At 58.0% G+C, this 13919-nt stretch overlaps 1 protein-coding gene and 1 long non-coding RNA gene across 2 annotated transcripts; both read right to left on the minus strand.

Annotated features, from left to right (window-relative positions):
• Window positions 1-1079: 1079 nt before the first annotated feature.
• FZD10 (frizzled class receptor 10) lies at window positions 1080-2898 on the minus strand. The gene has a single exon (XM_086681428.1). It carries the CDS (start codon window positions 2831-2833, stop codon window positions 1088-1090), a length of 1746 nt encoding a protein of 581 aa, XP_086537554.1. The 5' UTR covers window positions 2834-2898; the 3' UTR covers window positions 1080-1087.
• A 3197-nt stretch (window positions 2899-6095) lies between these two features.
• LOC147575240 (uncharacterized) lies at window positions 6096-7170 on the minus strand. The gene is made up of 2 exons (XR_015242690.1): window positions 7124-7170; window positions 6096-6977 (listed from the first exon to the last, which is right to left on the minus strand). It is a non-coding gene; the product is annotated as an uncharacterized LOC147575240 (long non-coding RNA).
• Between the last annotated feature and the right edge of the window lie 6749 nt (window positions 7171-13919).

Consider the following 13919-nt stretch of genomic DNA (forward strand, 5'->3'; position numbering starts at 1 on the left):
CCCTGTATTACAAATATGTACAAGCAGCATCACTCTTTCCGGGTGTGGTAGAGAGGTTACACTAGACTTGTCTAGTGCTTCTGGATCTATTCATGGAAACCATTTGTTCAACAATAGAAAGAGTCAATAAACCCTTTGGGTACTTTTGAATGATCTTTCTCCCCTCCCCTCCCCCCCCCCTTTCCACAAATCAGTCCAAACGTGTATAACATTGGCTTGGCTTCCATTAAAAAGCCACAAAATGTAACACTAGAGGGTTTCTGAGGGCTGGGCCTCCCCGTGCTTTTGTTGAGATTTCTTTTGTTGTCTCTCTGGAACAGCAAAATACTTGTTTGTCTTTTCGTTTTCAAGGACAGAGGGAAGAGATGTATCGCACATTGTTTGCATTTGCAAATGTGGGGTTTGGTGACAGTTTCTGTCTTGGAGAAGGACCGTTTGTGAAGGCTGGAGTCTATTTTAAGTGACTCCGAACCCACTGGAGTGCACTGAATTGTCAGGGCTCTCCTTTCTTCCTGTCTGCACAGAAACTGCTGTCCCATACACAGCCCTCCTGGGGGTGGGCCCCCGGGGATGGCTCCTTCCTGGACACCCGCTTCGCCTCCTTCCCTCCCTCCCTCCCTGTCCCCCTCCACGCCACCCAGCAGAAAGAAGTTCTTTAAGTGACAGAGAAGTCATCCCTTCTGATTTGCAAATGGGTAGCAAAGCCAACCTCAACACAGCACCCTGTATTTACAGCAGGTTCTAAACAAAAGTCTTCTCCTGGAAGCTGAACCAACCACTTTGCCACAAATTAGTTACACCAGGGGGTTACTTAACCCCGAGGGGCTCTCCTTCTGCAAACAAAACAGAACAACAACAACAACAACAACAACAACAACAAACCTGTAAGCTCATATTTACTTTCAGTGTTATCACAGCATCCTGACTTTCAGGGCAAAAACTTTTTTCTTTCACTTTTATTTAAAAAACCAACCGAGCGACCGACCGGTGGCTCTGACTGCCACTGTGTCCTGTCTGGGAAAAGTTTTCCACTCCAGCCTCCCTCCCCTCCCCCCTCCCCCCCCCCCCCCCCCCCCCACGAGCCAGTTCACACACAGGTGGGAGGCTGGTCAGGGATTTCGTATTTCCCCAGATGCGTCTTTTGGGGATGCTGGCCCTTTTTGTAAATCCCACTGTTGGCGATCACGCTGGCCGGTTTCCTCCTGCTCTTTGTCTTGAACCTGCGGCTGCAAATGTTCTGCCAGGACTGCAGGGTCTTGGACGTCCAGATCCACATGCCGCTGGTGATCCCCACCACCAGCAGCATGAAAATCTTCACCATGAAGATCTCCACGGCGGGGATGGAGGCGGCCATCAGACAGTCCAGACTCTTGGTCTGGTTGTTCGTTTTGCACGTGTGCTGGGTGGCCAGGACCTTCCAGTACTCCATGTTGAGGCGCTCGTAGAAGTAACAGGCGATCACACAGGTGGCCGGCACCGTGTAGAGCACCGAGAAGACCCCGATTCTCACCATGAGCTTCTCCAGTTTGTCCGTGTTCTCCCCGCCGGTCTTCATCACCCTCCTGATGTGGAAGAGCGCCACGAAGCCGGACAGAATGAAGGAAGTGCCCACCACGAGGTAGCAGGCCAGTGGGATGAGCACGAAGCCGGTGAGGGCGTTCACGTCCATGCTGCCCACGTAGCACACGCCCGTGAGCTCGTCCCCCGCCACCCGGCGCATCACCAGGATCAGGATGGTTTTCACGGCCGGGATGGCCCAGGCCGCCAGGTGGAAGTAGCTGCTGTTGGCTTCGATGGCCTCGTGGCCCCACTTCTTGCCCGCCGCCAGGAACCAGGTGAGCGTGAGAATCACCCACCACAGCGAGCTGGCCATCCCAAAGTAGTAGAGGACCAGGAAGACGAGGGTGCAGCCGGTGCTCTCCAGCCCCTCCTGGATGACGTAGAGCTGTCCGCTGTCGCGGTCGCAGGCGATGCTCTCGGCGCCGGCAAAGAGGCGGATGAGGTAGCCCACGGAGTAGACGCAGTAGCACATGGAGAGGAAGATGATGGGGCGCTCGGGGTACCGGAAGCGCGCCGGGTCGACGAGGAAGGTGAGCACGGTGAAGGCGCTGGAGAAGAAGCACAGCACGGCCCACACGGCCAGCCAGACCACGGCGAAGCGCTTGTCGCCGCGGCTCCAGTACACGTCCACGCCGGGCGCGCACAGCGGCGCGCACGCGGCGCTCTTCTCCACGTGGTGGAACTTGCCCGGGTTGTCACAGCTGGCGCGCCCCGGGCCCGCGTCCCGGAGCGGGTGCTCCTGCGCGCTGTGCGGCCGCTGCGGCCGGAAGAGCGGCGGGAACAGGCCGGAGCCCCGGGAGGGCTCGTCCGAGCCGTTGTTGGGCGCCTCCATGCACAGGTAGTTGGGGTCGTTCTTGTTGGGGAGCCTGCTGCAGTCCAGCGAGTCGGGCCACTTGAAGTTGAACTGCTCCATGATCGGGGAGCACTTGAGCCGGGCCTGCTCGCACATGACCCGGCAGGCGGGGATGGGGGTGGAGACTTGCTCGGTGCACATGGGCGCGTACAGCGAGCACAGGAAGAAGCGGAGGTGGCCGTGGCAACCGTACTCCACCAGCGGCGCGAACTCGTGCAGCTGGATGGCGGCCTCGCGCTGGTTCTCGTGGCCCATCAGGTTGGGCATGCGGGTCATGTTGTAGCCGATGTCCTTGCACATCGGGATCTCGATGGCCTGGCACTTGCCGTCGCCCGGGCGCTCCGTGTCCATGGAGCTGATGGCGGCGCACGAACCCATCACCTGCAGGACCAGCCACAGGCGGGGGCCCGGCCGCGGCATGCTGGCGTCGGAGGTGCCCCGGCGGGGAGGTCGGCTCCCCTCAGCGCCGCCGCTGCCCGGCTCGGGCCGCGGGCCCCGGCTCCCCGTCCCCGCTCGGGTCCCCGCCCATGCCCGCTCGGCCGGCCCGAGCGCTGCGCTCCGCACCCCCGGCCTCGGCCGAGGTGGGGGGGCCGCGGAGGGAGGGGAGGGGAGGGGTGGGGAGGGGACGGGGACGGGGAGGGGACGGGGGGAGAGACGGGCAAAGTTGGCCAACAGTACCGGGAAGCGCGACGGGCCCCGGGCTCCCGGCGGGCGGCGGCTCCCGGCCGCGGCAAACTTTGGGCTCTTCCGCGAGCGCGTCCGGGAGGCCGGCGGCGCGGGGCGCACGGTGGCCGGCCGGCTGGCGGCGCCTCCTCCCTCCCGCGCCGGCCTCGCCGGGCCCGGCCGCAGCTGCTCGGCGCCGCGCGTCCCGGGCGGAGAAGACGCGCAAAAGGCGAGGGGGGGCGAGGGGAGCGCGGCCGGGCGGCGACAGGCCCCGCCCCCCGGGCGCGCGCCCCGCCCCCGCCGCCGCTTTGCATGAGAAAGCCGGCCCGGCGCCCGCTCCCGCCGCCCCGCCGGCCGGACCCCCCGCCGGCCAGCCCGCCGCCCCCCACCCCCGCCCGGGGAAGCCCCGGGTGTCCCCTCCCCCCCCCCCCGCCCCCCTGCGCCGCCGGGGGGCCCGGCTCGCCGAAGTTCGGAGACGGGGCCGGCGGAGCGGGCGGGTGGTCCGCGGCGGGGGGCCGGGGGGCGCATCTTCCCTCGCCCTGACGGTGGGCCCCGGGCGGGGGGGCGCTTTCAAAGCGAGGTGGGATTTGCGTTTTACAGCCCTGGCCATAAAGTGGCCCCTTGGCTTGTAAACCTGCCCGCATCCTCCCGAGGCCCGGGAGTCACCAGGCCTGCGCTCCGGGCCGCGGCTCCGGGGAGGGGCTGCCTTTGAAATTTCAAAGGGAAGAGCTCGGGGCAGGGGGAGGGGCCGGGGGGAATCCGGATTTTAGGGCCGCTCCTGCGAGGGCTCCGCGGGCCGGGCGGGGAGGGGGAGGGGCGGCAGCCTCCCGGGGCGCTTGCATTTCCCCCCCCCCCACCCGGGAAGCGGGGGCTTGGCTTGTGAGATGACCCCCCGTCGCCCCCGACGAAGCCGCGCAGTGTAGGGGCCTCGCGCCAGGCAGGGCTGCTGAGTTCTTCTAGGCGGCTGAGTTTATTTATTATAGGAAGTCATTCGCTCGTCGGGTATTTATATTATTTGGCGACTGATCTGCCCGGCCTGCGCCCTCCTGGGCCGCAGACCCGTAAGACGATGCGGAATTGGGGGTGGGAGGTCGCGCGGCATCAGCTCGCGCGCGGAGGGTCCCCAACTCCCGCGGGAGGCGGGGTGGGGGGGGGCGGCGCGCACTCAATTTCGATGAAAGTGGAGAAGAAGCGTCCCGGGCGGACGCCCCTGTCTCACCCCCTCATACAGGAGCCAGTTTGTGACAAGTCACTTGGGACAGAGGGTCTGCCGCCCTGGGCGTGTGGGGGCGGGGGGGGGGCACCCACACCACTCCTGGCCTCCAGAAGAACTTGCAAAGCCCGTAGTGACCCTTAAATAAACAGCTCCCCTAGGAGGTGGCCGGGCGGGTCTCTCTCCTCTTAGACGCCCTCTAGGTCAGGATCTTTTTTAAGTTGCTCTGAGACTCCCAGGATCTCGTTCGTATAGGGGGGCAGTTGGATGACTGCGGCCAGAGGAGAGGTCGGAGGAGCGGGCCTTCTTCCTCCGCCTTCCTTCTTCCTCCGCCTTCCTTTCTGAGGTTTGACAGTGGAGAGGTGTGCGGTGTGGATCGCTGCGGCCCCCTCAGTCTCCCCGCCCTGCACTGGGCATTGGGGGAGCTGGATGCATCCCTCCAGGGGAAGGCGCTGCGGGTTTGCTGGCTATCTCTAGGAAGTGCTCCCGCGGGAGAGGCGACTGCAGGCACTCCTCCTCCCCCGGGAAGCTTTTGGTAAGCTGTGGCAGAAGGGGGGCCCTTCCTCTGAGAAGGCTCTTCGGAATACTGGCTTTTATTTAAGACAAGTGGTACTCTTTTCCATCTGTAAGAAACTTGGGAGATGTCACATATCCGCCTACCCATCCACCAGCCTATCCAACTGTCCACCCATCCAAACATTCATCCATCCATCCACGCACCCATTCACCACCTACCCAGCGTCCTCCCACCCACCAACCCTCCATCCATCCACCTGCCCATCCACCCATCCATCCGTCCAGTAAACACCCAGAAGACTGAGGCTGAGGCTTGCCCAGGACCCCAGAACTAATAGGCAGATTTGTGCAGCCGGCCCTGAATCGCTACCCTGACTCTCGCTGTGGGGGTGTTGGAGGAGGCTGGAGGGAGGGAGAGAGTGGAAAAGACACCTTCAACCGTGTCGTTATTTCCCAAGTTAAAAAACAAAACAAAACAAAAAAACCCCTGCTGTTTTAAAGGCTGCCATTCTTCTTATGATTTTGTGTTTGTTGTTGTTTGTTTAGTGACTTATTTTAAAACCTTTAAGTTAAAAAAAAAATTCAGCGGGCATCCCTTGGCCTCTCCAGAATCTTCCTTGCCGAGGTCCTTCATTGGTCCCATTTTCTCTCCTTTCCTTTTTTGCTTCTCTGCCACAGAAACTCTGGACACAAGGGAGAGCCCCAAACGCCAGGAGTGGGCGTGAGCTATTTGAGAAAGTGCGTCCTAATCGATCTTTTATGTGCCATTCTAATTCAGCCATGTTCAGACCCATTATTTTAGCCATAACCACTTCAGATGGCTTTCTTCCCCCGTTTTTATAAAAATGTCTGCACCAGGGCTCCGCTCTGCCCAGCTGAGACAGAAACCAACAAATAGACGTTATTATAGATGAGAAATGAACAGCTGTGAGATAACTCTGTAACTAATAAATGAAAAGGGCCTTTCGATGGCTCCAGCTGAAAAGATATTTTATTTTATTTTTTTCCTGTGTGTGGGATTTGAGATGTGTGATCCTTAGGAGCAGGGAGGTCCCCTGCTGCTCGGCCCTGGCTGGCAACCGGCCCCCCTCTGGCAAATGTTATGGAGAATTGGGAGGAATTTTATGGCTGTCTTTCCCCTCAGCTCTTTTTTCTTTTGTCTTCTTTGAAGAATGACTTTAGACATTTTATTTACATATTTAACCATGGATGAAAGCGGCGAAAGAAAGCATTTGGGGCTGTCGTGGGAATAGTGATATGTTTAAATTAATGGAAATCTTATTAGGCCTCTAAAATTTTGAGCAAAGGTTTTTAATGAAACTTTATAATTAAACATGATTTCAAATAACATGCAGGGACAAGGAATATAATTTTTTTTTTTTGTTTTACCCCAACCACCTAAAAAAAGATATCCAAGAACTACTCTTCACACACGGGCTACTTTGGAGCTCTTGCAAAAATGTTCCCCCAGAAAAGTAGAAGGTTTTTGAAAGGGACTATTTCTGAAGTCAGGCAGTATCTTGAACGATACCTAAATATTTTCGGATGGAAGGGAATTGAAAGCGAGGCAGTGACATTCCATCCTAGCAAAGGCCAAAGTATAAAATACTTTGACACGGATGTTGCTAGAAATCAAAGTTGCATCTCTTATTATTATGTTATAGTCAGTGGAACTTATAAGCGCTGTGCTCGGCTCTCTGAAATGAGATTAGAGAAAACCCATATAATCTCTTTAAGATTAAAGTACTGACACTTTCAGCAAGAGAAAGAAATTAAAGCATAGGCTTTGCACGGTACAGGCTAATTGCGAGAGTAGAGTTGTAGCGTGTCAGCCGAGCTCGTGAAAAGAAAGAGGAGAGCGTTGGGGAAGTTTCAGATAAAACGTGGCTCAGGTTGCCTCTCACTGCCTGTTCCCGGCTCTCGCGTGGACGGTCTCTCCCGGCACGTTCAGGTTTGGCGATCCCACGAAACGAGGATTGTGGTCTTTCAACTTCCAGTGTCATCAATGTGTGTAATTTCACCAGGAACTTTTCCAAGGCTGCTTCCCAGCAAGGGGAAAACGTGGTCTCTTTGCTGATCGTTGCCTGATGTGCAGAGAGGTCTCTGATACCAGTAGGCGCTATTTCCCTGACCTCATCCTGTGGTACATTTCTGCAGAAACTTATTACCAGACTTAAAAAAAAAAAAACAAAAAAAAAAAACCAACAACAACAAAAAAAAGGCAGTCAGGGAAAATTCTATTTTCTAACCCAACAGGCACCCTGGCCCCCCATTTTTCTGCAAGGAAAATACCTTTCGTCCTCTGATGTGGTACTTACTAGGGAAAAACACACTGTGCCTCCGGAAGCAATGCGGCAAATTCAACAGGCACAAAAGTTTGCACTACACCTAAAAACGCTCCTTGTAAGATGCCGGTGGGGGTGCGGAGGGCAGAGCTCCCCAAAAGCACGCACGTCGTGAAGCAGATGACTGGCATGCACTGGGTTACTCCGATACAATTTAGGCAGCTATTTTAAGGCCACTTCTCCTGAAATGTGGTTTGAAATATTACCAAAGGTTCCACGGGGTGCACCAGTGTGAATTGCAAATCAGAGCATGCTTCTAATCTCCCTTTCAAGGGCCGGCTTTGGATCCCGGGCGTCTACGGGGCTCCCCACTGATTCTGGCACAGGAGGGACCATTCAAGGAGCCAGCTCAGTCTCCTATTCCCACACTCCAAAAAACAACACCGCAGACAGACACCCTCCAACTAAATTAGATTAAACTCCTTGTTCTCCACAGCACATTAGTCTTTTCACTGCCCAAGGTTGATTATTCAGAGCCTCCTAATTTAAAGGTACAGTATTTCTTTTTCAGCACAACAGCAGCAGCCACAAACATACTGGAAAAAAGGGACAAAGCCAGCCTTCGTGTAAGTGTTCCCAAATTACAAGGACATTATCTGTTTAAAATATAGGAAAGGCTTAGCACATGCCTGCTCTAAAACACAACCAAATTGACCCTTAACCTGTGACAGAACCGGCCCCTATAAGAAGGACTTAAACCCATTATTCTATATGGGACTGCCTTTTTCTTTTTTCTTTTCTTTTCTTTTTTTTTTTCTAAAGAATTATATGAAAAAAAGAAATCACAGAATTCCAGAAAAACGGAACAAAAGAGATTCTAGAATGTGCGTGTGCGTGTTTTATTTTGTTCTGCGTTTTTATTCTGCACAGCTTTAAGGGACAGTCTGTTGGAAATGAATGCGTGTGATGAGTTCAAACTTCAGTTTTTGACCTAATTGTTTTGCTTCCCCCCTCCTTCCAGGCCCACCCCCCTCCCCCCTCCCCCCCCTTGCCTCGTCTGTTTGGGATATATTGATTTAATTACCCACGTTCCCATCTGTTTGCTTTCTGATTCACCACCCCCCCCCCCACCCCCAGAGCATTTTCACTGCCTGTCCCGGGGAGCTGGGCCACCACATGGAGGCCCAGAAAGAGGTCAGCCCCTCCCCGCCCCCCAGGCCCGCTGCCCCCGCACAGGTGACAGAGGGAGATTAAACAGAGAACCCGTCCCTTGAGGGGCGGAGCGAGGACACCCTCAAAGCCTGGTCCTGCCTCAAAAAGAAGCAAGAATGAGCCACACTCCCACTTTGGACTTTGGTTGGCTGAGTCTGAAACCACATGGCCGAACGCAGGGCGGCCCGAGGCCGCGGTGCTGAGCTGCGTGGGCTCTGGGTCCGAATCCCCTCTGCCACCTTCTCCCACCTGACCCAGGGAGCGGTCCCTTTGGTCTCGTGCCTCAGTTTTCTCAGCAGAAAAATGGGCTCCGGCAGGGCTCCAGGCTCCCAGGGCAGGGGGAGGATTATGTCACAACGCACGGGGAGCGCGTAGAGAACCAGGCCGCCGTGCAGCAAGCATTCGGTTCACGGTGCAGCGCTCCAGCGTCCACGGAAGGAGGGAGCGAAATCCAGAGCTGCCCAGGGTGTGGACACTTGGGAGCGAGTGTCCGGGGAAAGCACAGTGTTAGGACTGAGGTGATACGAGCGGATGTTCCTGTAAGTGAATAATGAAAATGCTAGAAAATGCTAGAAGGAGCAGGAGCCAACAGGGCATCTGATGAGTGGCCAGCACTGGCTGAGCCTCTCCTGGGAGGTGACTCACTTACAGGCACCCCAAGCAGCCTGTCCAGGGGAGATGCCCATTTTAAAGATGAGGAACGGGAGCCTTTGGGCATCCAAGGAGCCCGGCCAAGGCCCCACGGCTGTCAGGAGTGGGCGGGGGGCTCCGGGCTCCCTCCACCACGGCCTCTCCACAGTAGGCTCTGTGGGTCAGCCTGAGCTTTCTGCTCGGCTGGGGACCCTCTTCTGGTGTCATGTCGGCAGCCAGGAGAAAGATAAAGGCCCGGATGGTGGCCTTTTCCCTTTCCTCTGGGCTGAGACGCGTCGGCCACTGTCTTATCATCTTGACAAGTGTTTCCTTATCGCTTTCTTGTTCGCGTGCTTTCTTGCCTTTGAAGGGATCCTTTAGGGTCACCAGTGAGGAAAACGTGGAGGAAACACCATGTGGGAGGTACTAGCACGTACTGGTTTATTCCTGTCCTGGGCTGTGTGGCCTCAGGCAAGTTGCTTAACCTCTCTGAGCTTCGCCATAAAATGAGGATAATGCCAAGTCCTCCTTTATCTGGTCTGGGGTAGGAGCCAGCGAGACAACTCAGAAAGCACTTACAGGTGTGTCTGGCACCGAGGTTTTGGCCGCGACGCTGAGGTCTGTCCGCTCTGTCCCGTCAGCTCTTCGACGTGTCTTGGCCCGCTAGACGGCCGACGGTTTCCTAAGAGCATCAGCCACGAGCCTTTCTCTTTGCGCAGAACTGATACCCTCGTGGCTTCCCTCATCTTCCTCCAGCGAAACCAGTAACGGGCAGCCGACAAGCTGGGGGGCCCTCTGCCGCCTTGGGGGCCTCCTGAAGCGGCAGCCGCATCCTGGGCACGGACCCTCTGCCGCTCCCACGGGCGTGTCCAGCCACCACTGCCACTGAGCTCCCGGCAGGGGCTCCGGGTCCTCCGTGGGCCTCTCCCCCACTGTCCCGCGAAGACAGACCCCTGCGGCCTTGTGGACAGAGGTCAAGCTTTGGCCTCATATTTCGCTGCAGGAAACAAAGTCACGTTCAAGCCGTCCGTTTGCGTCCCTCGTCGTAAACGGCGGTTCACAGGAGTGAGCATGTTTTTGTCTAGGGTCCGGAAGAGGGCAGGACAGACGGTTTTGCTGTTCCTGCCTGCATTTCACTGTTTGCCACAAAGTAAGACTCGGGAAGGTCTTTGTTCCTGCTCTGGTAGCTGAGGCCACAGACCTCGGGGACGGACAGTCTCCCTCCTTCGATGACGGTCAGGTTCTCTCTCTCTCTCTCTCCTTTTCCTTCCTTTCCTCCTTCTCCCTAACACGTATGTATTACTTATAAAATCTAGTCATATAAATACTCTAATTGTGAAGCTGCCTTTCTGAGCTTGACCTTGTGTGCGTCCCCAGGACCGAGAACTGGGCCCAGTTCATGTTTTCTCAGCAGTCGAACAAATGACTTTTCCCTACGCTGCCGTCCTACGTGGAAGGTTGTGCTCTCTCCGTGGCCGGGAGCCACGGGATGTGCTACTGACCCACTTACGCACTGAGGACGGACACGTGAGGCTGGATTGGCCCCAAGGTCCCAGCCAAAAGAGGAGCCTTAGCCGTCCCCTGCCCTCAGGCCGTGGGGACGCGGGAGACGGGAACATACGGCTGCCTCCTGCTTACTCAACAGGTGTGCCAGCCTTTTAGGAAACTCCATTTAACTCCTTTCATCCTTCAACAACCTCATCAAGTCGGGGCTGCTGTCTCCGTCCCCCCAAGTGACTGAAGTGTAAAGGGGGTTGAGTAAATTTTTTTTTTTTTTTGAGAAAAAGAGTACGATCAGGGAAGGGGCAGGGGCAGAAAGAGAGAGAGAGAGAGAGAGAGAGAGAGAGAACCCCAAGCAGGCTCCACACTGTCAGCACAGAGCCCACCGTGGGGCTCCCTCCCACGACCCTGAGATCACAAACTGAGCGGAAATCAAGAGTCGGGCACCCAACTGGCTGAGCCCCAGGGTGCCCCAGGGCTGAGTAACCTGAGCAAGCCGTGCAAACATCCTGGGGTCCGCGGGCCCCGCTCCCCACCCCTCGGCCCCCTTCTCCCGTCTGCCAGTGTCGACAGAAGAGCCAGGGGATGCCGGAGCAGGGAGGTGGCACGGAAAGAGAAGGGCGGGTGGTGTAGATGCTGCAGGGGGAAAGCTGGCAGGGCTCAGCTTGTGCCCCATGGACGCGCCCTGTGACTTACGACCCGGCCGCGACGTCGTGGGGAGTGACCACAGGAGCCACTGGGCGAGGGTTGTGAGGCAGGCGGGGCGGGTGCCCGGGGACTCTTCTGTGACAACGCAGTGACAAGTGGCAGCGATCTCTGTGGCCGTGCCACCCGCTGTGTGTCGCTGGGCCGGGCAACAGTCACAGCACCCAGGCGTCCCGGGGAAGGTGTGTGCGCAGGTGACCGACAGCTGCGGTCAGGAGGTCACCGCCCTCAGCAGTGCGGTCAGCCTGGTCCGGGGCGGGGTGGCAGGGTGAACGATGTGAGGTTCCAGCGGGGAAGGACATTTCCCCTTCCTTCCGTCGTGTAAGCCAATTCCTTGCAATGAATCTCTTTATGTATTTACAGGTTTGCTACTGTACGTTCTGGCTTCCTGCCAGGCTCCTAACCCATGAGGCCCTGGGGCCAGAAGGACGGGGCTCCAGGCTCGGTCATACGAGGTGTGAGTGGGGTAATCAGGACCCCTCCAGGTGTGCGGACTCGGGTCCCGCACGGGACAGCCCCCCCCCCCCGAAACCACACGTCCCGGCGCCGGCCTCTGTGGAAGCGAGGGCTCCCTCTTCCAGGTTGCTCACAGACCCCCAAACCTGGTCCCCCGAATTGTGTGCCCTTGGGAGGACCCCTTTCCCAAGGGCCAGCGGCCACCTCGTGGATGGCCTTGGACGCGGAGCGTTGTGTCCTCAAAAGGTCGTCGAAAGGATTTACGTGACACGATGCATGGGAACGGCTCACGGCACCCTCCACGGTGGAATGTGTCGGAAGACTGCATTTGCTAATCACTGCAAAGGTTAGGAGTCTTGTAAGGAAGTGACAAGACCCAGCTCCAACGGGCTTCAAGCAAAGAAGCTTCCTCTGTCTGGGATAGAAAGGATGGGGCTCAGGGCCGAGGCTGTGATCGGTGCAGACCAGCTGGGATGCGCCCTTTGGGCCCCAGGGAGGGGGGCGGACTTCCGGGGGAGCTGGGTGTTGGCCAGCGAGGGAGGAGGAGAAAGGGTGGGGGACAGGCGTCCATCGGGTCTGCTTTGGCCTCTGTCCCCCAGAGGCTGGTCAAGGCAGTAAACTCGGGGTGACAGCAGGTTAGCAGCCGATGCACTTTCCTCGGGGACAGTGCCCAGAAACCAGCGTCTGGTCACCGCACGGCTAGACGGTGAGCCGCTCGCCGGGGTCCAGTGGCTGCCGGAGGGTGGGGCTGACACCAGAGGAGTCTGCTTTTGGCTTGGTGACGCCCCCCGGGAGGGCACACAGGTAGCCCCTTCCCCTGTGTAAACACAGAGCTGCCGGGACAGACGCCTGGCCACTGAGATCCCACCGAGGAAGACACTCGCTTCTTCCTACTTGGGCAGCTCGGACGCTTATCTGGGGGGCCCAGGGAGCAGTCAGAGGCGGCCCACTTATGGCCTCAGGCCTCATGGAGGAAAAGGCATCATCGACAAACGCTTTTGATGTGGTGTATGAAGCCACGTGGTCACTATGCCTTGTGAAGTGTAGGTGCTAGACCAACGCTCTGTAGAGCAGGGCATTTCAGACCCCGATCCTAGCTTTGCAGGGACGTGGGGAATATTTTCTGCTAGGACACTTAAAACACCTAGGTGGCGCGTGTTCTGTTTCCACCGGACTGTGCCGATCCGGGTAAATGGGCCACACTTGTTTCTTCAGAGCCGAACCCCCCCACCCCCCGCCCCGGCGACACGAGTATGGTTTGGCCTGTCCTGTGCTTTCGAGCTTTTTGAACTGATTCGGCAACTTGCAGCCATTGCAACATGTTCGCACACAAAAATGGAGCTTCAGCTTCTCAAGAGATCTTGAGTGGCCCCGGCCCCCTGCAGCCCGGTTCTCCGCGGAGCCCCCCTCGCTGCTGTCACCTTCATGGGGCCGTGTCTGGGCCGTGTCCGACCCAGCTCCCAGGCTTAGGGAGGACATCCCACCTCCCGCATCCGGGATGACCCCGCTTCTGGGTTCGACCATGAGCCAAGGTCACTCGGGTGACAGCCCGTCACACAGTTGAGGCCGGGAAGGTCCCTGCCTCAGTTTCCCCGTGTGTGAAGTCAGCGTGATCACCGGCGCAGAGCAGGACTGGGGAAGTGTGATTACTATTTGGGAAGCCCCACGGCGAGACTGGCTCACGAGCCGTGCAAAGGGTTCTCATCGGGGTTTGGGCGTCGGTTCTCACGCCGAGCTAGGGGAAGGTGAGCCACCTGGCTCCTGCGTGCGGCCGGTCAGCCAGCACAGACGGGGGGGCTCTGCGCGGCCGCCTCAGACCACATCGGACCTCCAGGTGCAGGAGACACGGGCCGGTCGGATTCGCCGTCCGGCCCTCGGATCCTATTCCCTTTGGAGGATGACGGGGGACACTCCCACCTGAGCGCGAACTTGGGCTGAAGGCAGAAGGCGGGCTCTCTGCGGGCACAGCCTGCTTTCCGGGCCACGAAGCCGACCGTTGGCAGGGGTTCCGGGGGTGGGCTGCAGGGGGCCGGGCAAGGAGGGGTCCGCCGGGGACCGGGGACGGGGGTGCCACAGATGGAGGGAGGGAGGGCCGTGGCCGAGCCGTGGTGGTCCTGCCTCACTGCCGGTCCTCGGGACCCACAGGCAGTGCTCTGCTGGTCCCTGGGCCGAGACTAAGGCCAGAAAGGAGAAGCCAGGAGCCCGGCCACAGGTTGGCACTATCAGAGTGGCTTATAAGACGGGGTACTCATTCAGGCACCCGTCAGGGCACGGGGAGCACAGGACGGTGGCACGAACGTTATCACATTGGATTTCAAAGTCCATC

Source organism: Puma concolor, chromosome D3 (assembly GCF_028749965.1).
Source record: "Puma concolor isolate L17-30 chromosome D3, mPumCon1.1.hap2, whole genome shotgun sequence".
NCBI lineage: Eukaryota > Metazoa > Chordata > Mammalia > Carnivora > Felidae > Puma > Puma concolor.

Bases quoted from the DNA above. Each gene is read 5' to 3' on its own strand.
- FZD10 (XM_086681428.1), bottom strand. From the start codon at position 2,833: ATGCCGCGGCCGGGCCCCCGCCTGTGGCTGGTCCTGCAGGTGATGGGT.